This window comes from Oncorhynchus clarkii, chromosome 12, assembly GCF_045791955.1.
Source record: "Oncorhynchus clarkii lewisi isolate Uvic-CL-2024 chromosome 12, UVic_Ocla_1.0, whole genome shotgun sequence".
In the NCBI taxonomy this organism is placed as follows: domain Eukaryota; kingdom Metazoa; phylum Chordata; class Actinopteri; order Salmoniformes; family Salmonidae; genus Oncorhynchus; species Oncorhynchus clarkii.
The window spans coordinates 80,851,462-80,874,961 of record NC_092158.1 but is presented as its reverse complement, the minus strand read 5'-3'; the positions used below and the strand labels follow the sequence as shown (position 1 = coordinate 80,874,961).

General features: G+C 42.5%; 1 protein-coding gene and 1 pseudogene across 1 annotated transcript; both read right to left on the bottom strand.

Annotated features, from left to right (window-relative positions):
• Positions 1-2,964: 2,964 nt before the first annotated feature.
• Positions 2,965-9,545, bottom strand: LOC139421441 (chromobox protein homolog 2-like). Its single transcript, XM_071172355.1, has 5 exons — positions 9,254-9,545; positions 9,123-9,166; positions 7,763-7,828; positions 6,900-6,969; positions 2,965-6,802 (listed from the first exon to the last, which is right to left on the bottom strand). Exons 1-5 carry the CDS (start codon positions 9,323-9,325, stop codon positions 5,363-5,365), a joined length of 1,692 nt encoding a protein of 563 aa, XP_071028456.1. The 5' UTR covers positions 9,326-9,545; the 3' UTR covers positions 2,965-5,362.
• A 2,296-nt stretch (positions 9,546-11,841) lies between these two features.
• LOC139422562 (ectonucleotide pyrophosphatase/phosphodiesterase family member 7-like) lies at positions 11,842-20,173 on the bottom strand (annotated as a pseudogene).
• Positions 20,174-23,500: the final 3,327 nt, after the last annotated feature.

Here is a 23,500-nt window from a genome sequence, read left to right as displayed (position 1 = left end):
GATGTGATCATTCTCGCTCATTTTTCTGAATAAAATCCTGAAACTATGTCTAAAGGCTGTTCACGCCATGTGGAAGCCATAGGGAAAGGAATCTGGTTGATATCCCTTTAAATGGAGGGAAGGCATGCAATGGAACAGGGAGATTCGTTTCTCTTAGGCACTTCCTTGTTGGATTTTCCTCAGGTTTTCGCCTGCAATATCAGTTCTGTTATACTCACAGACAATATTTTGACAGTTTTGGAAACTTTAGAGTGTTTTCTATCCTAATCGGACAATTATATGCATATTCTAGATTCTGGGCCTGAGAAATAGGCAGTTTCATTTGGGTACGTTTTTCATCCAAACATCAAAATACTGCCCCCTACACTCAACAGGTTTAACCAACAATGCAAGAAGAAGAAAATAACTTTTAAAAAAAGTAGGAGATAAGAATAACAAATAATTAAAGAGCAGCAGTAAATAACAATAGCGGGGCTAAGTACAGGGGGTACTGGTACAGAGTCAATGTGCGGGGGCACCGGTGTTGAGGTAATTGAGGTAATATGTACATGTAGGTAGAGTTATTAAAGTGACTATGCATAGATCACCAGCAAAGCACCCCCACACTATCACACCTCATCCTCCATGCTTCCCGGTGGGAACTACACATGAAGAGATCATCTACTCTGCATCTCACAAAGACATGGCAGTTGGATCCAAAAATCTCAAATGTGGACTCATCAGACCAAAGGACAGATTTCCACCGGTTTAATGTCCATTGCTCATGTTTCTTGGACCAAGTAAGTCTCTTCTTCTTATTGGTGTCCTTTAGTAGTGGTTTCTTTGCAGCAATTTGACCATGAAGGCCTGATTCATGTAGTCTCCTCTGAACAGTTGATGTTGAGACATGTCTGTTAGTTGAACTCTGTGAGGCATTTATTTGGGCAGGAATTTCTGAGGCTGGTAACTCTAATGAGCTTATCCTCTGCAGAAGAGGTAACTCTGGGTCTTCCTTTCCTGTGGCAGTCCTCATGAGAGCCAGTTTCATCATAGCGCTTTCAAAGTTCTTTAAATGTTCCACATTGACTGAACTTCATGTCTTAAAGTAATGATGGGCTGTTGTTGCTCTTTGCTTATTTGAACTGTTTTTGCCATAATATGGACTCAAGTCTTTTACCAAATAAGGCTATCCTCTGTCTTCCACCCCTACCTTGTCACAATACAACTGATTGGCTCAAACGCATTAAGAAGGAAAGATATTCCACAAATTAACTTTTAACAAGGCACATATGTTAATTGAAATGCATTCCAGGTGACTACTCTTCAAAGGGGGAGACACTCTATACCCAAACTGTTACAGATATCTATCCTGCCCTGCCTTTCTAAGGTCTTCAAAAGCCAAGTTAACAAACAGATCACCGACCATTTCGAATCCCACCGTACCTTCTCCGCTATGCAATCTGGCTTCCAAGCTGGTCATGGGTGCACCTCAGCCATTCTCAAGGTCCTAAACAATATCATAACCGCCATCGATATAAGACAATACTGTGCAGCCGTATTCATCGACCTGGCCAAGGCTTTCGACTCTGTCAATCATCACATTCTTATCGGCAGATTCAACAGCCTTGGTTTCTCAAATGACTGCCTCGCCTGGTTCACCAACTACTTCTCAGACAGAGTTCAGTGTGTCAAATCGGAGGACCTGTTGTCCGGACCTCTGACAGTCTCTATGGGGTACCACAGGGTTCAATTCGCAGGCCGACTCTTTTCTCTGTATACATCAATGATGTCGCTCTTGTTGCTGGTGATTCTCTGATCCACCTCTACACAGACGACACCATTCTGTATACTTCTGGCCCTTCTTTGGACACTGTGTTAACAAACCTCCAGACGAGCTTCAATGCCATACAACTCGCCTTCTGTGGCCTCCAACTGCTCTTAAATAAAAGTAAAACTAAATGCATGCTCTTCAACCGATCGCTGCCCGCACCTGCCCGCCTGTCTAGCATCACTACTTTGGATGGTTCTGACAACTACAAATACCTAGGTGTCTGGTTAGACTGTAACCTCTCCTTCTAGACTCACATTAAGCATCTCCAATCCAAAATTACATCTAGAATCGGCTTCCTATTTCGCAACAAAGCATCCTTCACTCATGCTGCAAAACATACCCTCGTAAAACTGACTATCCTACCGATCATTGACTTTGGTGATGTCACCAAAGTGTCACCGAAGAATCTCAAGTATAAAATATATTTTGATTTGTTTAACACTTTTTGGGTTACTACATGATTCCATGTGTGTTATTTCATAGTTTTGATGTCTTTACTATTATTCTACAGTGTAGAAAATTGTAAAAAATAAAAACCCTGGAATGTGTAGGTGATTCCAAACTTTTGACTGGTACTGTAGATATTTGTGTTGTTATTACAGTGGAAGTCAAAACCAAAGCCAATGAGGATGTGACCAGGGTGAGCAGGCACATAGAGGCGGAGGGGGCTGTAGATTAGAACACACTGTAGAATGAAGGGAAATGATATATTTCCAATTGGATCAATTAGGAGCTAAACCAGATAGTGATTTGATCTGTCAGAGTGAAAAATGTGAGTATGTGCTTTTCAAATGGAAAAGCAAGTCTCACAACCCCGTGAGTGCGACCCCTCTTTACATTGCTGAACCCATCCATAGTACGCCATTCTGAATGGGCCTTGTTTGAAATGCAACAGCAGCATCTAGTGACTGAATGAATAACTACATTATATTCAGGAGGCTCCTGCAAAGAGTATTTTTGAAAAGTATTTTTGTAACACACACTCGCACGTACACGTACCTAATAATTTAATTCAGACTCCTATTGGCTATTTAAATTCAGCAGAATTTTTTATACTAAGGCAAATTAACAGAAAATGTATGACTTGGGTTGGCATTATGGGGGTTAAGGGGCACCCCCAACATGATCAGTGAAAACAGAAATGATTACCAGACTTATTAAGAAAGTACTATTTATTAAAGGTTAATATCACAACAACATGCACAATACAAAGATTGGTGACATTGTCCTATCCTGAAGACCTCGTTTAAATAAATAGTTTGAAGAATACAGCCTTCAGTTGAAATGGTTAGTATATCAAAAGAAGATTACAAATGTGTAAAGACCACAGCCCAACAATTGTCTTTTCTTGTATGCCTTCACTCCCTCGCGTCACAGTTTGAGAAATGGAGCGAGGAAAACATAAAACCACCGTTACAGGAGTCCGTAGCCTGGCTCCAGCTAATGTCAAATGTGAGATACAACTGGATTGCTTTGATAATTGTAAGTACCCCATCCTCCCATAAATTGTCAAATGTCATTAACATTTAAGAACCCCTGTGGATGAGGGTCTTTTCTCACCTATCAAGGCACAATGCCTTGTCTTCCTTCAAGGCTTCTGATGAATCACGTCAGTAATGTTTGCATATGAACATATTTGAGAGAACATTTTTCCAAATCCAGGGTCCAGATAGCCTCAAATAGTGTTTATGGCATATAGAAACCATCAACATAAACAGCTGAATACAAGCACTTAAAACCACCTAAGTGGTTTCTGGTCCTAGTCTAATCAATTTGACCATAAATCTGTTAGTACTGTAAATCTAGTCTTGTCAATGCCTGGACATGTCTGGACAATGCCTAGCTACTCTGATCTGTATGAGATCAAATCACACTCAAACGTTGTGTCTCCAGAATTCTCACTAAAAATATATATTGTTGTATTTGTTTAAACAATACACTACCACATAGGTTACATCATGACACAACAGCACTTTCAAACACGGTGCATCTGCGTGGCAAGATTTAAACAAGTAGGGAGCAATGACTACCACCTCACTAGAATAACCATCCTCTGCAAACCTGGCACGTTAGCTTTCTTTGGGGTAACGCCTTTGTTGATTCATTTTAGTAAAACATTTAAAGCATGGTCTGCAGAGTATGATTACAGTGGGGAGTTCAGTTGAAGTGGTGTAGCTAAACTCCTCTCTAGGGAGCAGAAAGACAGTAGACGTTGTGGTTTCTTTTCAGTTACATCAGATAAACACATTTTTCTTCTGTGGGTAGCAGAGCCTAACTCCTGATCCCATGCAGGCGAGTAAAATGAGATTGTGGTGTGTGTGTATGCACACTGCATGTAACAAAGGAAAATATCTAGCATTTCATTGGCCTACACTTTGAACACCAGCTGCTAAACACTCAATCTGGTGTTATTTTTTGTGGTCAAGGAAAAACAATATCAGGCAGTTAGTTCATTGTTGGGTTTCCTTTGCCTCCACCCTTCCTACAGTGGTGAAATCCCTTGCCCTCAGCACTCATAAAGGCACAAAGAGGCACCTCACGGGGAACTCTGGCTGGGGTAGGGGAGGAGTCACGTCAGGTGTGCTGTCCATCATCCTGCCATATCTATACCGACAATTATTCACTGGGCTCGTCCATAATAATCACCAGTTTTGACAGGAGTACACTCGCCAGTGAATGCTCTAGTGGGGTTATGGGGGCACAGACCTGAAGGGAGAGGAGTAACCTCGGCCAGTAACCAGTCTTATCTGAGCACTAAGAGAGAACAGAGATAGTGTATCTTCTTCCCTCGTACTCCAGCCTGGGTGGAATACTTCACTGATAAGACTGACTACACTGAGGAATTAAATGTATTTTCAACTGATGAGAACTTGGTCCTCAACGCAACACCGGGTTTGCCTTGCAAACTTCTTTGTTAATGTTATAGCTTCAAGAGCTCTTCCAGTAATTACAACATTTTCAAATCAGAAAATGTTGCCTAAGGAAATGTTGCTATTATTTGTCCTTTCATTGGAATTTTACACTTCATATAAGACTACAGTGCTTTACACTAATGTGAATTGGCAAATTGATTGTAATGGTCACAACATCTTATACTCGAGGGAGAAAAAAAACAGTACTTCCAAGTTTGCCGTTCTAGAAGAACTTCACAAGAATATTGAATACAAAACGAGAGCTGGATTAAACTAGACATTACAATGACATCCCTAAGAGTTGCATTACTACGTTGTAATCAAACAAGCTACCAATCTAGTTTACACCTGGCCCTGAATAGTTCCCTTAAGACAAAGCTTTCCTCCAGTTGATTAGCTTGTTTTGTTGCATGTGTACAATATATCAAAAGTACATTGTTTTACTAACAGCAAAGCAAAAGAGTAAGTCTGCAGATTTCAGATTAATACATTGTAGAGAAGGGGAAACTTCGCATCACTGCAGTAAACCTATGTGCATTAACACTTCTCTAACTTATCTACTTCATTCAATACCCCACTTAAGGCCTCTGCTGTCTACTTTGCAGCCCCTTTGCTAGGCAGCTCAATTACCGGTGTTCAGTCAATAATTATGTATGTTGAAGAAGCCCACACTGGTTGGGGACTCCTTGACTGTGACAGTGACAAGGTTGGCAGTGACGTCAGTAACAAACACATGCTCGATCAGGCTGTGAGTGGGCTTCCAGTCCTGGCCGGTCTGGACTGAGATGGACAAGTCCTGACTGTTACTTGGGTAGGGAGAATCCTGGTCAGAGTCTGAGGTGCTCTCCTCACCGGTGCTCATCTCACTCAGGAGGACCTTGGCCTGTTTGCCACTGTCTTTGGAGGCAGATCTCTCCCGCTTGCCCAGGATGTCTCTGGCCTCTGTGGAGGTGTTCTGGACAATGCTCTTCTCAACCCTCCCTTGTGCCCTTGTTGTAGTCAGCCTCTCAGGCCTCTCTGCCGTGAAACCCACTTCACTGGTCTCCTCAGCTTTGACCTTATCAACTCCAGAATGGTTCTTTCTGGGCTGCTGTCCACCAGGCATGGCAGGATTCTGGACAGGATTTTGCTCTTGACCATACTGACCAACTGTGTTTTTCCGTGCTGGGTTGGCGGTGCTTCGCAGGTTGGACACTGGCGCGGTGCCATTGCCTGGAGTACCGTTGCCCTGTGTTGATTTGTTCACACTCTGCAGGTTTAGTGCCTGAAGGCTTGCAGCTTGGTTGGCGGGGCCTTTAGGAGTGGAGAAGGGGGAAGCAGGTTTGTTATTGGGTACCTGCTGCAGTGGTGTTTGCCCAGGGGCATCTGGTTTCTTCTGCCCGTTGTGGGAACCCAGCTGTGGCTGAAAAGCTCCTTGTGGGTTGCCATTGCTGGTTGAGAGTTTGGAGTTATGCAAATTCAACACTGCTACTCCAGATTTGCTTGCAGTTGTTTTTAAGTCCAAACCTGCTCCACTGTCCACATCAGAGACTGACAGTTTGAAGTCAGAAGCTTGACTCTTGCTCTGGTTGGATCTCTGGTTGAAAGAGAGAGAAGCTGAGGTATTTGACCGGCCAGAGCCTGCAGTGTTCATGGAGTTTTTAGTAGTTCCACCCTGGGCCAGGGAACATCTGCCCTGGACACTCAGAGGGCCTCTGCTGTTCAACCCCATGAAGGTGAAGCTGGCTGGGTGAAAGGGTTTCTTGATTCCACCTCGGAGGTCTGCAGGGGAGTCTTTGGCAACTGTCTTTATAATCTTGCGCTGGCCCTTGTTCTGTTGAATGGCCTTCAATTCTGCAGGCAGTGCTTTCCTGCCTCGCTTCTTCCTCGGGGGCTCCGGCTTAGCCACAACAATCTGTGCTTTCTTCTGAGGGACAGGGTGGAGCTCCCGTGTTCTGGGACCCGGCTTTGCCTTTCTATCATTGTTATCATCGTCGTCGTCATCCGATGAGGAGGAAGAGGAAGAAGATGACGAGGATGAGCCAGACGAAGATGACGATGATGAAGAACTGCTTGACTTTGACACTTCAGGCACAGTTTCCTGAAATGAGGAAGAGAGAAGTCATATTACATTATATTTATGACATTTTGGTTGAAAATACTTTTCAATATTTGTAAAGGTCTTGAGGAAAGCATACCACAACTTTTCGAGGTCTCCCCCTCGGCCTTTTCCCTCTCTTGCAGATCAGAATTTCCTTTTCTTGTTCACTGTAAAAACAATATATAGGAAACAGTCTTCAGCAGTAGTTATGGTAGAAGTAGCGCAGGAGTCAAGGATACAGACCGAGCACTGTTGAGTGTTTTGGAAACCATCTGAGGAGAGGGTATTCTATCACTAAACATATACACTGTGATCCAAGACTTGTAGCCTTCTTCTTGACAGAGACATATGGACTGTGTGTTCATGGCGAGACAGAATTTTTTACAAGTAACATCTCGTGAATTATTGTCTGGTCTTGCAACGCCCAATGCTGGGCAAAAACAAATCAGGGGTTGCAATACAAATCCCCAGATGCTCATCTGAAAACATTAGATACGCTTTCACTTTTGGAAATTCGGTTCCTGTTTTTGTTCCACCCCCCCATTTCCTGCTGTATATGCGTTTAAATCATTGTTATCCTTCTACAAATGTATGTTTGCAAAGGAAAGTATACATTTGAAATGAAATATTTTCCCTGCTTCAGTTTTAAGATTAACTGGCACTTATGACTCCTTTTATTTTACAAATTCATTATTTTATCCCTTACCAATACAAAATAATGTATTTTTATATCAAATGTATATTGAACAGCACGACCATCAAATAAAACTTGAAGGGTTGGGAAAACCTAAACTCATATCGATGTGTTTACAGCCTGAAAACACAGATTGTATGCCTATCTGTGGGCTCCACATTGGCTTGAATGGGGCACTATTAACCCCTGCCTGAGCATTTCAGAGGGCATTGTTTGGATATAGTGGATAGCTCACTCAGTGAGGTCCTGGGCAAATAGAAACTCACCTCTTGTTAAATGCAGCCAATAATCTTGGGTCAAGGATGTTCGCTTGGGGCTCCCAGCTATTGTGCCTGAAGCAAAAGGAAAATATGTCCATCAAAATACTCAAATCACTTAAAATGTCCAAATTGCAGTACTTCTTGGTAAAAGTTGATGATACAAGTTAGTCAATACACTGATTGGACCATAGTGTACCACTAATGAAATGTAGGCCTAGTGTAACCTAACCTAGTGACTAGAGACCTAGCATAACCTATACCTTAGTGACTGTGTAGAGATAAGAGGCCTGGTGTAACCTAACATAGTGATTAGAGAAAGGAGGCCTAGTGTAACCTAGTGTAGAGATAGGAGGCATATGCAAAGAGCTGTGAGTGGGAGGCTTAACTACATAGCAAAGGGGGAAGATAAGGAGAGAAGTTTATTTAAAGCCAAGTGTGTAGGATCTGCCATCTTCACAGGAATCAGAGAATCTCAAGAGGGCCAATATTGAGTTAATGTAGAAAAAGATTGCGAATTGGCATGCAGATTATAAATACCGCCAGCCACGTCTTACTTGTTTATATCACAACAAGTAAATAACTGACCAAGTCATGGCGCTGGCAGAATCCGACAGCAATGTGAGGATTTGGGTTAAGAACGGGGTGTGAGTGACAGGCAGAATGCCCATTGATGATGGGATTAATAGCAACAATGAAACAGAAGGGACAAGGGGAAGGGCAACTGTGACAAGGACGCGCTGGCAGCTGGAGCGCCCGAATGGGGGGAAAAGACTGATTTACGAAAATTATATGTATACTACCGAGTCACGTTAGGCAATAAATAAACTATATCACATACATTTAAACAACTATCACAAAAATTAGGCAAGTGTACCAACTGGACACTGTAGTTTGTGGGATGTGTGAGAGACTCGGCATACGTTTCCCAACACAAACTTCTACCAACTCCTGCTTGTAATTTATTTATCAATAAAGCTAGATTGATAAACCATTAACTTGAGCTCCAGTAAGCGAGTGATCAAATATGAGTTTCTATAGCCTAGTTTGTGTGGCCTAATTACTGAGAAAATGTCAAATAGACAAATCAGCAGATATTGAATACGAGAAACCAAAACGATCTGTTTGTTTTGCATAACTAACTAGGTTAATTTCCAAACCTTAAAACCAACAACAATAATAATAATACTAGCAGCAGGAGGAGGTAAGCGTAAAACCATAATTTCTCGTTTTCACGTGCAGCATGTTTTCGAGCAAATTTAGGGAATGTATGAATCCTTTACTACAACAGTGAAGCAAAAAGCGACACGTTGTTGTTGTTTTCATTGTTTGAGGCTGCACTCGCAGCTGCAGCACCACTTGTACTTACTTGGATGACCATCCCCTCCACTTTACAAGAAACTCTAACTTCCCCTGCGAAAATAGAGAAGGGAAATGTTACCAAACTGTGGGCAGAAAATATTTTGGGATATGAGAAAATTATATTTTACAACATCTAACCTTTCTTAGTCGTTTGTTCAGGATGCATTCAGCGTCGAAAACCTGTTCTCCTACGGCGCTCAATTCCTCCATGTTCGCTGTTGCCTACTCTAGTATTTTATGAAAAGAATGGAAAAGAGGGCGGAAAGAAAACGCATTCTCGAAGCTTGTCCCTTGGCAGATACCGTCCCTGTTAACATCACACCTCGACGTGTGACCAATCAAATCGTTTTCACATAATGTGGTCAAAAAAATATATTGACAAGATAATCGAGTGACGGCTCAAGCAATGGAACTACATGTCCTCAAAGATGGAAGGCAGGAGGGAGGAGGCCAGATCAGGTGAGAACATTCTAGCCAATGAAAGTACAGATACGTGTCTGAACAACAATATACAATCGTTTTTTTTTGTTTCCGAAATGCCACGTGCGTCCACATATATCAGCGAATTTCTAACATAACCATTATGAAACTTATAACAGATCAAATAAGCCTCATGTAACAAATGAGCAATTACAATGAGGTCAATGAGGTCTCGTTGACCTCCATGCAAAAAATGCCTCACGTCGTGGCCTGTTTCGTGGACAGATTTTGGGCGGAGTAAACTCTCTCCCTCGCCTCTTCCTCTCTGTTGTGGTTTATTGAGCACCACAGTGGCAGCGTCATAATACCCATAAAACCTAGCGGTCCAACAGGGAAATGGTTCCAATAATTTTTCCACCATTCATTTTTCCCATAGTGGATTTTAGAAACACTTAAAAAATAAGGTCTGTACTCCGTTTGGGCTTACCCTGGCGTGACATTTTGATAAACATATAAACCTCTCGGGCAAGGTGACTTTTATAAATATATTCGGCTCCATTTACGCTCAGATTCGAAAATTCTAATTAGCATCATGCACTACTACATGCAAGCTCCTGCACGTCATCTCTAGCTGACACCTTGTCTAACAGAAGTTTAGCCAATTTATTCATTACTACATTTAGCCAACATTAGATAGTTAATCCAGAGATTCTTACCTTTACCCTGATTCGACAGTCTCGTCCAGATCATCATGGCATTTGTAGCCAATTATCATTTCATTTTTGGGGGGTAAATACAGGCGAATATATTGATAGAAGTCACCTTGTCCAAGAGAGATTTACATGGTTATCAAAATGTCACGCCAGGGTAAGCCTACATGGAGTACAGCCCTTATTTTTAAGTGTTTCTAAACCCCCCCCCCTTAACCAATATCTTTACATTATTTAAAATGCAAGGCCTTTAGTCAGGCTTGTTACTTTATTGTAACTGTATTACTCTTCTGGCAATGTTCACTAGCATAATGATGACCTGTAATGATAGTTTGTCATAATTTACATTATAATTTAAAAAGTTAAAATGGAGATTTATGTAATTTCCTATTAACTTAGATAATTATCTTGTCACGTGTTGTATTTTCACTTTTTTTTTTAACCATTTAGTAATCACCATGTTAAATCCAATTGATATGTCATCAAATGACAATACATATAAAATATATCCGTAAGGTCATGTCAAGAAATACAGTACTGTGCAAAGGTTTTAGGTAGGTGTGAAGAAATGCTGTAAAGTAAGAATGCTTTCAAAAGTAGACATGTTAATAGATCATATTTATCAATTAACAAAATGCAAAGTGAGTGAACAGAAGAAAAATCTAAATCAAATCCATATTTGGTGTGACCACCCTTTGCCTTCAAAACAGCATCAATTCTTCTAGGTACACTTGCACAAAGTCAGGGATTTTGTAGACATATAGTCAGGTGTATGATTAAACAATCATACCCAACAGGTGCTAATGATCATCAATTCAATATGTAGGTTGAAACACAATCATTAACTGAAACAGAAACAGCTGTGTAGGAGGAATACAACTCTGGGAGGAACAGCCATGTTCAGCTAACCAGGTGAGGTTGCTGAAGACAGTTTACTGTTAAAAGTCATACACCATGGCAAGACTGAGCACAGCAACAAGACACAAGGTATTTATACTACATCAGCCAGGTCTCTCCCAGGCAGACAGGGGTTTTCAGATGTGCTATCCAAGCTCTTTTGAAGAACACAAAGAAACGGGCAACGTTGAGGACTGTAGATGCAGTGGTTGGCCAAGGAAACTTACTGCAGCAGATGAAAGACACATCATGCTTACTTCCCTTCACAATCGGAAGATGTCCAGCAGTGCCATCAGCTCAGAATTGGCAGAAAAGTGGGACCCTAGTGCACCCACCTACTGTCTGGTCAGAAGTGGCCTTCATGGAAGACTAGCAGCCAAAAAGCCATTCCTCCGATGTGGAAACAAGGCCAAGTGATTCAACTATGCACGAAAACACAGGAACTGGGGTGCAGAAAAATGGCAGCAGGTGCTCTGGACAAAATTTGAAATATTTGGCAGTAGCAGAAGGCAGTTTGTTTGCTGAAGGGCTGGAGAGCGGTACACAAATGAGTGTCTGCAGGCAACAGTGAAGGATGGTGGAGATTTCTTGCAAGTTTGGAGCTTCATTTCTGCAAATGTAGTTGGGTATTTGGTCAGAATTAATGGTCTCCTCAATGCTGAGAAATACAGGCAGATACTTATCCATCATGCAATAGCATCAGGGAGGCATCTGATTGTCCCCAAATCTATTCTGCAGAATGACAACGACCCCAAACACACAGTTCTTAACGGCTTTCGCTATCTTCAGCGTGAAGGCGTTCTGGAAGTGACGGTATAGCCCCCACACAGCCCTGATCTCAACATCGAGTCTGTCTGGGATTACATGAAGAGCGAGAAGCACCTGAGGCTGCCTAAATCCACAGAACTGTGCTTAGTTCTCCAAGACGTTTGGGCCAACCTACCTGCCAAGTTCCTTCAAACTGTCTGCATGTGTACCTAGAAGAATTGATGCTGTTTTGAAGGGATAGGGTGGTCACACCAAAAATTCATTTGCTGTAGATTTTTCTTCTGTTCAGTCACTTTGCATTTTGTTAATTGATAAATATAAATTAAAATTTATATTTTTGAAAGAATTCTTACTTTACAGCATTTTCACACCTGCCTAAAACTTTGGCACAGTGTTAATGTACAGGATATTTTCCCTAAACAAAGGACATATTCAGACTCTTGAAAGGTATTTCCATTCCTTTATTTATACAGAAACTTATAGGTCCACTCACTCACTGCAGAGTCAGTATCCTGCTGACTACAATCAGCAACAGGACGTGAACAGATTGAGATCAATCTGGAGCTCAGCCAGCATGCAAATCAGTCTCTGTCCCTAATTGACAGCCCATATCTACCCTGACCATCAAGTGTATTAACAGACAGATCACTTGACTTGTCCTTTTTATTTTTTACCCCTGACAGATTGTTTCCACTGCTCGACTTGTTCAGTTTGTTTACCTGTCTCTAGGAATTACACCTTAACTATAGAAAGCTTCCAATCAGTCCATTATTGTCTTGAGTTATGGCAGAGGAAGAAACCGTGGCAGAAGCAGAGAGACTGATGGAATCCAACATTGGCAGTAAACAAAAGAAATGAAGCATTTAAAGCAAAGTTGTTTGCAACTCTGTACTTGCCAGTGGGCAAATATCTGTCTGCTTGTTTATTTTAATACTGTATGTTTGAGGTATCAGTTGCCCTTTAACCACTAGGAGAATGAAACCTATCTGAGCCTGTATCTGTGGTTAGTCAAATTCTACTTTTTTCGCTTATTACATGCTTAGGTACATTGCACACATTTCTATATATCAGATTGTGCAAGCAAATATTCTTCACATGTTCCAATTCCCATTGATTTGTATACATATTCAGACATGCATACCTTCTATCATTTTTCTCCTTGAATGCATTAAACGACACAACCGCTATGAAGACCACAAGAAATCCAGCCACTGCTGCCAATCCAACAGATGTTTGATTTTATGTCCTGACGGAGGTCTGAAATACGAGACGTAATGCAAATGTACACAAATCAAATGACATTACATGGATGTCAATAACAGACATGAATCAAATTTTTATTCAATTTTGTCATTTGTGTTTAATATTTGTACATTCTATATACATTGCGTTAGACAATAGATTACTTTGGCTGTGTAATGAAGGAGCAGGTGTAACACACTTTTTGGGTCATTAGCCTGATATAAACTTACCCTCTGTGGCAGAGACCAGCATGTGTTTTGTGGCATCCAGGTGGCCATCATTGGGATCAGGCTTGATGCCCAGTACGTGACACATCAAGGGGTATATGTTCACTGTCTCAAAGGGGCCCACCTCCAGGTTCTTTTGGAACGCCGGCCCCACAGCCCTGAAGATGGGCTTCATGTCCATTTCTTCGTTGTCAAAGCCATGCTCCCCCGCGTTGAACTGCACTGGGAGGAACTGTAGAGACAAAGAGCCAAGAAGAGTCAGGGTGATCAAATCTGTGTGAGTTCATTTAGAGTAGGAGAGGTGAATGATCAGAATGTTGCAATTCATATTGATCATCATAATGGGAAGCCTGAAGTCCAACTTGACTTTCTATGATTCACTTTCAACTGGACAGCAGAGGGAGATGTTGACTAACTGAAGGAAAGGGTTGCTTGAGCAACCATTACATCTGCTCAGTGCTTATAAGAACCGAAACGGGAGAATTTCCCTGTTCCCCATTATTAGACACATACTGTTAAAAGGACTGTTAATCAGGTTAAGTGGGAATCCTTTCATAAACTAAGGAGGCCTAAACATCACATAGTTCCTTTGGTCATTCAGGACAACTACTTTGATCATGAAATGGATATTACGATGGATTGTATGAACAGCAAGCGATACAGTTATACGGACACTTTTTATCTTCACTTTGTTCACAGAAAATACACTGATATATTTAGATACACAGGGAGAAGGTAGGCTAATTACCATAGATATTATGTAACCCTTCTCTGAACATGCATAACATTTGCTTTGATAAAACTGAGAGGAGAATCTTTTGGAATGTCTAAATAAAGGGTCCGTAAACAGGAGACACAAGATGGTCAAATACCCTAAACTTATGTATTTTGATAATTAGACTTTACACTAAAGATCAACTGAACTCTACCACATACCCTTACTGGAACCACAGCCTTCAATGAGTTTATATGCGTTCAGGTGTAATCACTTCCTCTGATGGGTTACTGTCAGTATAGCATTTGAAGACATTTGTTATTTTGCTATTTCTGTTTTACAGTATGTGGATGTGTAGTGGCCATCTCTTGTATAGAAAAATGAGAATTAGATTTTTTAATGATTTAGTATCACTCAATGGAGTGATGTAGCACTTTCAGTGGTAAAGTTGCAGGCAGCAGGGTTAAGCCAAATGTAAATGCTAATGTCGAATTTTGTGGCATGAATATCTTCATGAAGCATTAGAGAGCTCTGCATGCCATCAGCCAAACCTGCATTATCCTGGGAAGGTGGTAATGCACTTGATTAAAATTGTGATGTATTAAGATTAGAGTTGAATTCCTTGTTTCCGGTCTAAAAGATTCAATTTTCTCCATCGCTACAAACCAAATTAACTTGGTAATTCCTTCAATATTTGTAGTCCATTGAAATATGGCATGTTATCAGAAATCACATAATGCATGCATGGGGATGCATGAGGTTGTGCCAAACTGTACTGTATATTATAGAAGTTATAAAATATTCTAAATGCCTAAAGATATACTGTATAGACTACATGGTTATTTTTAAACCAGCTTCTTTGCTCAGACTTTGTTCACTGAGGCCAATCCTCTAATCAGTAATTCACATTAAAGCATGGAATTGGAAAGTCTACAACAATATGCATGTTTAGTCTCACAAAAGTAAAAGTATGCCTTCATTTCACTTTTTGCATTCCTGAAATTGGTTCTGTACGTGACGGAATCCCTTTAAAAAAACGTCTTAATTTGTTTAAGCGAACTACTATTACTAAATACTATAGAGACATGCTATGAACCCACCCCGTTAATGACATATCCAGGGTCAGAGAAGAGAATGATGGGTAGGATGCAGTTGTTATTAGCAAAGTGAAGGCGCTTGGGCATCTCCTCCTTCTTGAAGACATGAAGGTGATGGTGCGCCCCCTTCAGGGCGTTGTAGACCTTATCCAGCATGCCCTTCTTGGGAAGCAGCATCCCAGAGGGCCCAAAGTCCACCAGGTGAAAGGCTATATCTCTGAAGGAGAATCCGGGGATCCTGGAAAGGGTGATCTCCTTCACCAAGCCGTTGCGGTACACATTGCTCATCCCATGGTCAGCGGTGATGATGATGTTGGGACTATCAGCAAGTCCGTTTTGTTCAGCCAAGCTGCGGATGGAGCCCACTGTTCTGTCCGCCTGCTTGACCATCTCCCTCCGCTCAGGGGAATCAGGCCCGTATTTGTGGCCTGTGCCATCAGACTCCACAAAATACAGTGACACAAAGTCCAGGTCCATCTCACTGAACCAGGTGCCCATCACCTTCTCTACGTTCTCTTGCCATTTTGTCTCGTTTTTGAAGTCATAAAACCGTGGTTCCACTTCCTTCACTGTCTGCATCTCTCCCTGGTAGGTGGATTGCGTGCCAGGAAAGTGAAGAGAGCCAGCCCTCAGGCCCTGAATAGACAAAATGGGGATGAAGAGAGGTGTCACGCGCACACACACACACCGTCATACACACAGTCTTACAAACACACACAGACACACACAGTCTTACATACAACACTCACATACACCATACATGCATATATGCACAGACATTTAAATGGCTACCCAGACTATTTGCATTGACATAACATTTGATTTGATTTGTATTAATGTAAAGAAAATGCAGGAATGATTTAAGATGAAGGTGCATCTTAAATCATTCTGACCTGTCTCTGGGCTGTGATCCAGATGGGTAGAGTGCCGTTGTCGCACCACTCATTCTTAAACTGGGTAACATAGTAAGGCAGTTCCTCACTGGTGGTGATGTTGAACCACATGTTGTGGATCACCCCATGGTTTTCAATGTAGTGCCCTGAAAAGAGTCACTGTCAATCTCTCAATATTCAGTCTGCCACATTCACATGACAAATTCTATCAACTTTATAGCCTGTGAGTGCCATGGCGCTTCTAGGACAAGGTCTTACGACCGACACTGGAGATTAAAGGAATTTAATTTCAAGGAAGTTAAATTTCTTTTAAACTGGCACTGATGATTCAAAAGTTAAAAATTAGAATTTCTGTTAAGGAAAATAGAAATTCCTCCTTCAGCCTTCCCAACATAATCATCTTACTCAACTCTGAAAGCTGCTGGACCCTGGGACATTGAATTACAGTTAATTCCTTTTTTCCAGTCACATTCACAATTCTTATAAACTAAACTGGGAATGACTTGTGATCCAATAATTGGAGAGAAAAAAGGACCACCATGACATGAACATGAACCTCCACAGAATCTCTGCTCTCTTGGAGCCTGTAGAAAGGGTTGTGCCTGGGTATCGATCCACAGTAGGTACCTGTTAGGAGGGTGAAATGTGTGGGACTGGTGATGGTGAGGTAAGGTGGGGTCACATATATGGCCTTGACCCCGTCTTTGGCCAATGTGTCCAGATTTGGCCTGTCCACATCGCGGTCGTAGTCCCACCTGAAGCCATCGAAGGAGACGAGCAGTACTTTATGCTGGCCTTTGGTGCTGTATCTATCCAGCGGTACACCTGAAGAGGACGCGGCCAACAGGAGGAAGAGACTCACTGTCCACAAACATAGTGTGTACAACACAGAGCTGAGACTGTCACTTTACTCCGATCTTTGGGTATGCAGGCTGTTGCTATACACCCACTCCAGCACCTCATGGTTAAAGCCCCTCTCCTTCCCATTACACCTGAGCACATTTCCCTTCCCTGTGCCAGCAGCATGTGATCAAAGTTTCATCTTATCTGATCATATAGTATCTAGTTGATTAGATGGATGTTTGCTCAGCACATTTATGCATGGTGCTTGATTATGCTGTTATGTACTGTGTAATTACCATCCAATGTTTGTTCCTGTGCTTGTATATGAACTCTTTTATTGTGATTGCAAGATATTAAATCAGTTCCAGAATGTTGCCAACAAGACTGTCCGCTTGGCTGTTATGTTCATGGATTTTGTCTGCCTGTCCGTCCATCCATTTTGTCTGCCCGTCTGTCTATCCGTTTGTCCATCCGTCTTTCTGAGTTTCTAGTGAATAATTGACAAAGGGGAATGACACGTATGGATTTCACCTTGAGTGTGGATGGTACATGATCGATCTGACGCCTAGAAAATTGAGAAGAAAATGGGAGGATGTACCTCTTCATCAGTGAACTCCAGTCTCTAGGGAAACCGTAACCTGGTAGTATTTACTATTTAGTTTAGTATTTTATTAGCATCCCCGTTAGCTACTGCTAAAGCAGGGGCTACACTTCCTGGGGTCCAAACAAAACATAAAACATGACATAATACATCATCTAAATAGACAAGAACAGCACAAGGACAGAACTATCCTAATCTAATAGCAACCTTGCATCCTGATATCCTGATCTCACAGAACCAGGGTGTATACTAAGTAGCTGGTTTGAGGAGTTAGCCAGGTAACTTTCTATGGCAATGAATGCTTCAGAACTAACCTTCTCTGGAGAGGCTAATGCTGCGTTTAGATGGTACGAGGTAGACAGCAAACCAGATGTCATTGTTTTCAATGAGAGCACGATGGTATGCGTTGCTATGATGATTTCATTAAACAGACAGTTAGAAAACAACGCTACGGCAGACTGCTAAAGTCTGAACTTTGGCGGCAAGTCCCGTCTACCATGACGACTGACGGCATTCACCGCCAGGCTCAGCAGTATTTACCGTCATGCTCTCATTGAAAACAATGACATTTGGTTTGCCGTCTTCCATGTGACTCAGTTTATCCTGAATGAAGTGTCTGAGTCGCTAGTTGAGGACCAATGAAATCAGATTGCCACCCTCTTGCAAACATTGCGTAATCATTTCCTACATTTGAGGATGAACACCGATTCAATATTTTATTTTTCCCCAAAAAAATGGTGTTAAAAAATAGTTATATTGGGGCCTCCCGGGTGGCGCAGTGGTTAAGGGCCAGCTGTGCCACCAGAGACTCTGGGTTCGCGCCCAGGCTCTGTCGTAACCGGCTGCGACCGGGAGGTCCGTGGGGCGATGCACAATTGGCCTAGCATTGTCCGGGTTAGGGAGGGGTTGGCCGGCACCAGCGACTCCTGTGGCGGGCCGGGCGCAGTGCACGCTAACCAAGGTTGCCAGGTGCACGGTGTTTCCTCCGACACATTGGTGCAGCTGGCTTCCAGGTTGGATGCGCGCTGTGTTAAGAAGCAGTGCGGCTTGGTTGGGTTGTCTATCGGAGGACCCATGACTTTCAACCTTCGTCTCTCCCTAGCCCGTACGGGAGTTTTAGCGATGAGACAATATAGTAGCTACTAAACAATTGGGGAGAAAACGGGGTAAAATTCAAACAAAAAAAAAGTTATATAAAAATACCTATGACATTACATATTTATTAAGGACAGGATGCATTTAAAAGTTCACACGCAGTAAAACTTTTGTATGACGTTGTACAATTATTTTATCGATAGAAGTGGGGGAAAAGATGCTGTTTGCGTTGATATGCACACCAAAGCACATCAAATCAAATGTTATTGGTCACATACACATATTTAACGGATGTTATTGTGGGTGTAGCGAAATGCTTGTGTTCCTAGCTCCAACAGTGCAGTAGTATCTAACAGTACACAACAATACACACACTAGAATTAAGAAATATATAAATATTAGGACGAGCAATGTCGGAGTGGCATTGACTAAAATACAAAATAATAGAATATAGTATATGCATATGAGATGAGTAAAACAGTATGTAAACATTATTAAAGTGACTAGTGGTCCATTATTAAAGTGGCCAGTAATTCCATGTCTATGTATGTAGGGCAGCAGCCTCTTAGGTGCAGGGTTGAATAACCAGATGGTAGCCGGCTTGTGATTGCCATTTATCAGTCTGATGGCCATTTAACAGTCTGATAGAAGCTGTTTTTCAGTCTCTCGGTCCAAGCTTTGATGCACCCGTACTGACCTCGCCTTCTGGATGGTAGCGGGGTTGTTGATGTCCTTGATGATCTTTTTGTCCTTCCTGTGACATCGGGTGCTGAAGGTGTCCTGGAGGGCAGGCATTGAGCCCCCGGTGATGCGCTAGGCAGACCGCACCACCCTCTGGAGACCCCTGCGGTTGCGGTCGGTGTAGTTGCCGTATTCGGTGGTGATACTGCCCGACAGTATGCTCTCAGTTGTGTATCTGTAAAAGTTTGTGAGGGTCTTAGGCGCCAAGACAAATTTCTTCAGCCTCCTGAGGTTGAACAGGCGCTGTTGCGCCTTCTTCACCACACTGTCTGTGTGGGTGGACCATTTCAGATTGTCAGTGATGTGTACGCCGAGGAACTTGAAGCTTTTCACCTTCTCCACTGCTGTCCCGTCGATATGGATAGGGGAGTGCTCCCTCTGCTGTTTCCTGAAGTCCACGATCAGCTCCTTTCTTTAGTTGATGTTGAGGGAGAGGTTATTTTCCTGGCACCATTCCGCCAGGGCCCTCACCTCCTCCCTGTATGCTGTCTCATCATTGTTGATAATCAAGCCTACTACTATTGTGTCCTCTGCAAACTTGATGATTGAGTTGGAGGCGTGCGTGGCCACGCAGTTATGGGTGAACAGGGAGTACTGGAGAGGGCTGAGCACGCATCCTTGTGGGGCCCTGTGTTGAGGATCAGCAAAGTGGAGGTGTTGTGTCCTACCTTCACCTCCTGGCGGCCGCCCGTCAGGAAGTCCAGGATCCAGTTGCACAGGGTGGGGTTCAGGCCCAGGACCCCAAGCTTAATGATGAGCTTGGAGGGCACTATGGTGCTGAAGGCTGAGCTATAGTCAATGAACAGCATTCTTACACTCACTGTATTCCTCTTGTCCAGATGGGATAGGGCAGTGTGCAGTGCGATGGCGATTGCATCATCTGTGGATCTGTTGGGGAGGTATGCAAATTGAAGTGGGTCTAAGGGGTCAGGTAAGCACTTCATGATGACAAAAGTGAGTGCTATGGGGCAATAGTCATTTAGTTCAGTTACCTTTGCTTTTTTGGGTACAGGAGCAATGGTGGACATTTTGAAGCAAGTGGTGACAGCAGACTGGGATAGGGAGAGATTGAGTATGTCAGAAAACGGCATTAACGATAGGTGATTAAAGAAAGACGGCACTTCTAACAGCCTATTTCACATCATAACCTGCTGAATTTGCAAGATCACTTCATAATGATTTCACAAAAAACATGTCCCACTGACTGATTTTTCAGTATCATCTCAATGAAGAGTTCGACTAGCCATGTGTGGCTGCTGCAGGCTGCAACGAGACATGCATGCGCAGTTACAAGCCTGCTAGAGTTAGCGGCAGGCAGATGAGCAATATCCACCATGGTAGTACGGATGAAGCCTGAGCTGGAATGTGAAGAGATCTGAAGTTAGTTCATTTCCGAAAAGCCTGGGTACATCAAGCTATGTACGTAGTATACCCCTCAGTTGTTCTGTAAACACCAGAGAGAATCCCACAACATCAGGAACCATCCGTGTTCTTGGTTCTCCATTTGCATAGGCTGGACATGTGATTCATAGATGCTACTGAATGCAAGGGAAACACATGGAAATGAAAATGCAATAATCACAAAAGTCGTTAGCTCCTGCTCAGTTCACCTGGCGTGAACAGAGCCACATATCATATTGTATGGAGTAGCATCGAAAGTATTTCTCCCACTACGTTCCCCTAACATAGACATATTCCTTTTAATAACTCACTCCTCAATGTGTTTTTAGCATTGGGCTAGTGCTAAATATCCTTTTAGATTTGGAATTTTCCACCATGACCATGGACAAACAAACAACCACCAAAACAAAACTATTGGCTGTGGCATCTGTCTTTCTAGCGCTTTACTTCAAATCATGTACCCTTCCAGACACTGTACTGTATATCACTCACTGGTTTACGACGCTACTTTATCAATGTCGATCAAATTCCCTGACAAGCTAGCCCTTCAAATGGGTTCTTTCTTTTGTCCTTGGCGGGAGTTCAAGGGAAGTATCTAATCTTCACGGAGATAAGGGATAGCATTCTTCAGCTCTCATTTACCTTATTCATATTCAGTAGCTGTTTCATATTAACTCCATCCCTAGTCTAACGTCAGCAAGATTTGGCGGAACATTTAGGACTGTTGAGACCAAGGGATACTCTCAGTTCTCTGCCATGAGAACTTTATCAAAAAACACACACACTAAACTTCAGGGGCAGGGGCAGGGAAACTTTATACTTTATATGACCCTCACAATTCTGTTTATAATTTCCACAGGGAATCTCTATTTTTGTATCTTGTGAAAAAGTTAATTATTTGTCTTTTGCACTCCCTGCTGACCATATAATACTATTGCACCACGCATCTTCAATGCCCTTGGGGCGGCAGGGTAGCCTAGTGGTTAGAGCGTTGGACTAGTAACCGGAAGGTTGCAAGTTCAAACCCCCGAGCTGACAAGTCTGTCATTCTGCCCCTGAACAGGCAGTTAACTAGGCCGTCATTGAAAATAAGAATTTGTTCTTAACTGATTTGCCTAGTTAAATAAAGGTCAAATAAAAAAACATAGAGATTACAACTAAGGATACAATCACACTAAACAATACAGTGAAAAGCTCTCAAATTGTATGGATCTTATTTTCAGTCTGACCACCCATCTGGTAGTTGGAGCGCTCTGTCTTCTTTGAGCGATACATTACATGTTATTGATTGAAACATTCCATTAGATCAAATGTGGTATTCCTTGTCATGAACCGACAGAACCATTTCCCCTAGGTTTCATTTCCAAGTACTCATCGATAAGGTTTAAATGACCAGCATGCTGTTTGTTTGAGCATGCATTGTTTGGTGGCTGATAATCATGGGGTCAAGTACAGGCCAATGTTCAGAGAGCCCACTCGCTGTGTTTTGAATTGTAAGTAAACAGACATTTGATGCATGAATAGCCCTCTATCAGGTTACACACAAATAAGCATTTAGCTCAGTATCCACTGTGCCAGACCGACGGCCACTACTATAATTGTGTGTATGGTTAATTCTGTTGAGATTGCATGTCACATTCATATAGCTCATGCTGATACAGTGTCAAATGTGGTTTCTGTATTCTAAACAATAGATTCATCACTTGTATGTTTTTGCATCTGGGTTATTATTATGGTTTGGAGCAGGGGAGGTAGTGATGTTGAATGTAGGCTTTTTGCCCACTAATATAGCTTCAGTTAGTTCTCATACGTATTCCTCCCTGCCGGCATTGCTCAGCAACAGAGCCAGCATAGCAGACCCCCTCCCTGCCTCTCCTCCCTCTCCCTTGTCGATGTTTGGCACTATCTGATGGGGTGTGATCCACAGTGGCCAGGCCCGCAGCAGCTGACAGCCTCTCTTGGTGTTGTCATGTCAAGGGGAGGCTTTGTTAAAATGGAGATTTCTCCAGAGGAGCCCCCACTGAAACAGGAAAATGGCAGAGGTGGTAAAGAGTCTTTCACACCTGTCAAACACCCTGGCCATAACAGAGGGACACTGTTGTTGCTCAGATGTTGGGAGGCCTTACACTCGTGTGCCTACAGTAACAGTACAGACTCACCATGGCCAGTTAACTGCCAAAGACAGCACGTTGCTCAGGTTCAGGAGGATGCTCGCACTCGAGGACGAGTCGCTCGGCTTTGATTTAATGTTTCATGCACGTTACACGTCCCACTCTGCCCGGGCTCTCGGCTGCTATTACTGTATTACTGTAATGTTACCGTTGTAAGGGTTGAAAGCACTTCATCAATCTGAATATATGCCCAAACTACAAGGCTATGACCTTCACTGTATGATTATGCCATTGCATTGCATTAGATGTTTGCTTGTTGTCAGTGCTTCATGACACTGATTTGATAACAATGAGATGAACATTTAGGAAGGCCACATTCTGTTTGCCCTGAGCAGCGTTGTGCAGACCAGCAGTATATTGAGTTAGGATGGAACGATTCATCTGAGGACTGATGACCATTTCTTGGATAAAGATGTATTGTGGATGCATTTCTACTCATTGTGCTGGTAGTGTTTCACATTAGATTTTTTCATTATTCTCTAAATGGCATTCTTTGAACTGCCATTGTCTGTACTTTGTGTTGCTACAGTGGGGCAAAAAAAGTATTTAGTCAGCCACCAATTG

Excerpts from the sequence above, each read along its gene's own strand:
- LOC139421441 (XM_071172355.1), bottom strand. The coding sequence starts at position 9,325 with ATGGAGGAATTGAGCGCCGTAGGAGAACAGGTTTTCGACGCTGAATGC. Across the intron at positions 7,829-9,122 it reads TGGAGGGGATGGTCATCCAA|GCACAATAGCTGGGAGCCCC; the intron begins GTAAGTACAAGT and ends CTTTTGCTTCAG. Across the intron at positions 6,970-7,762 it reads TTGGCTGCATTTAACAAGAG|TGAACAAGAAAAGGAAATTC; the intron begins GTGAGTTTCTAT and ends TTGTTTTTACAG.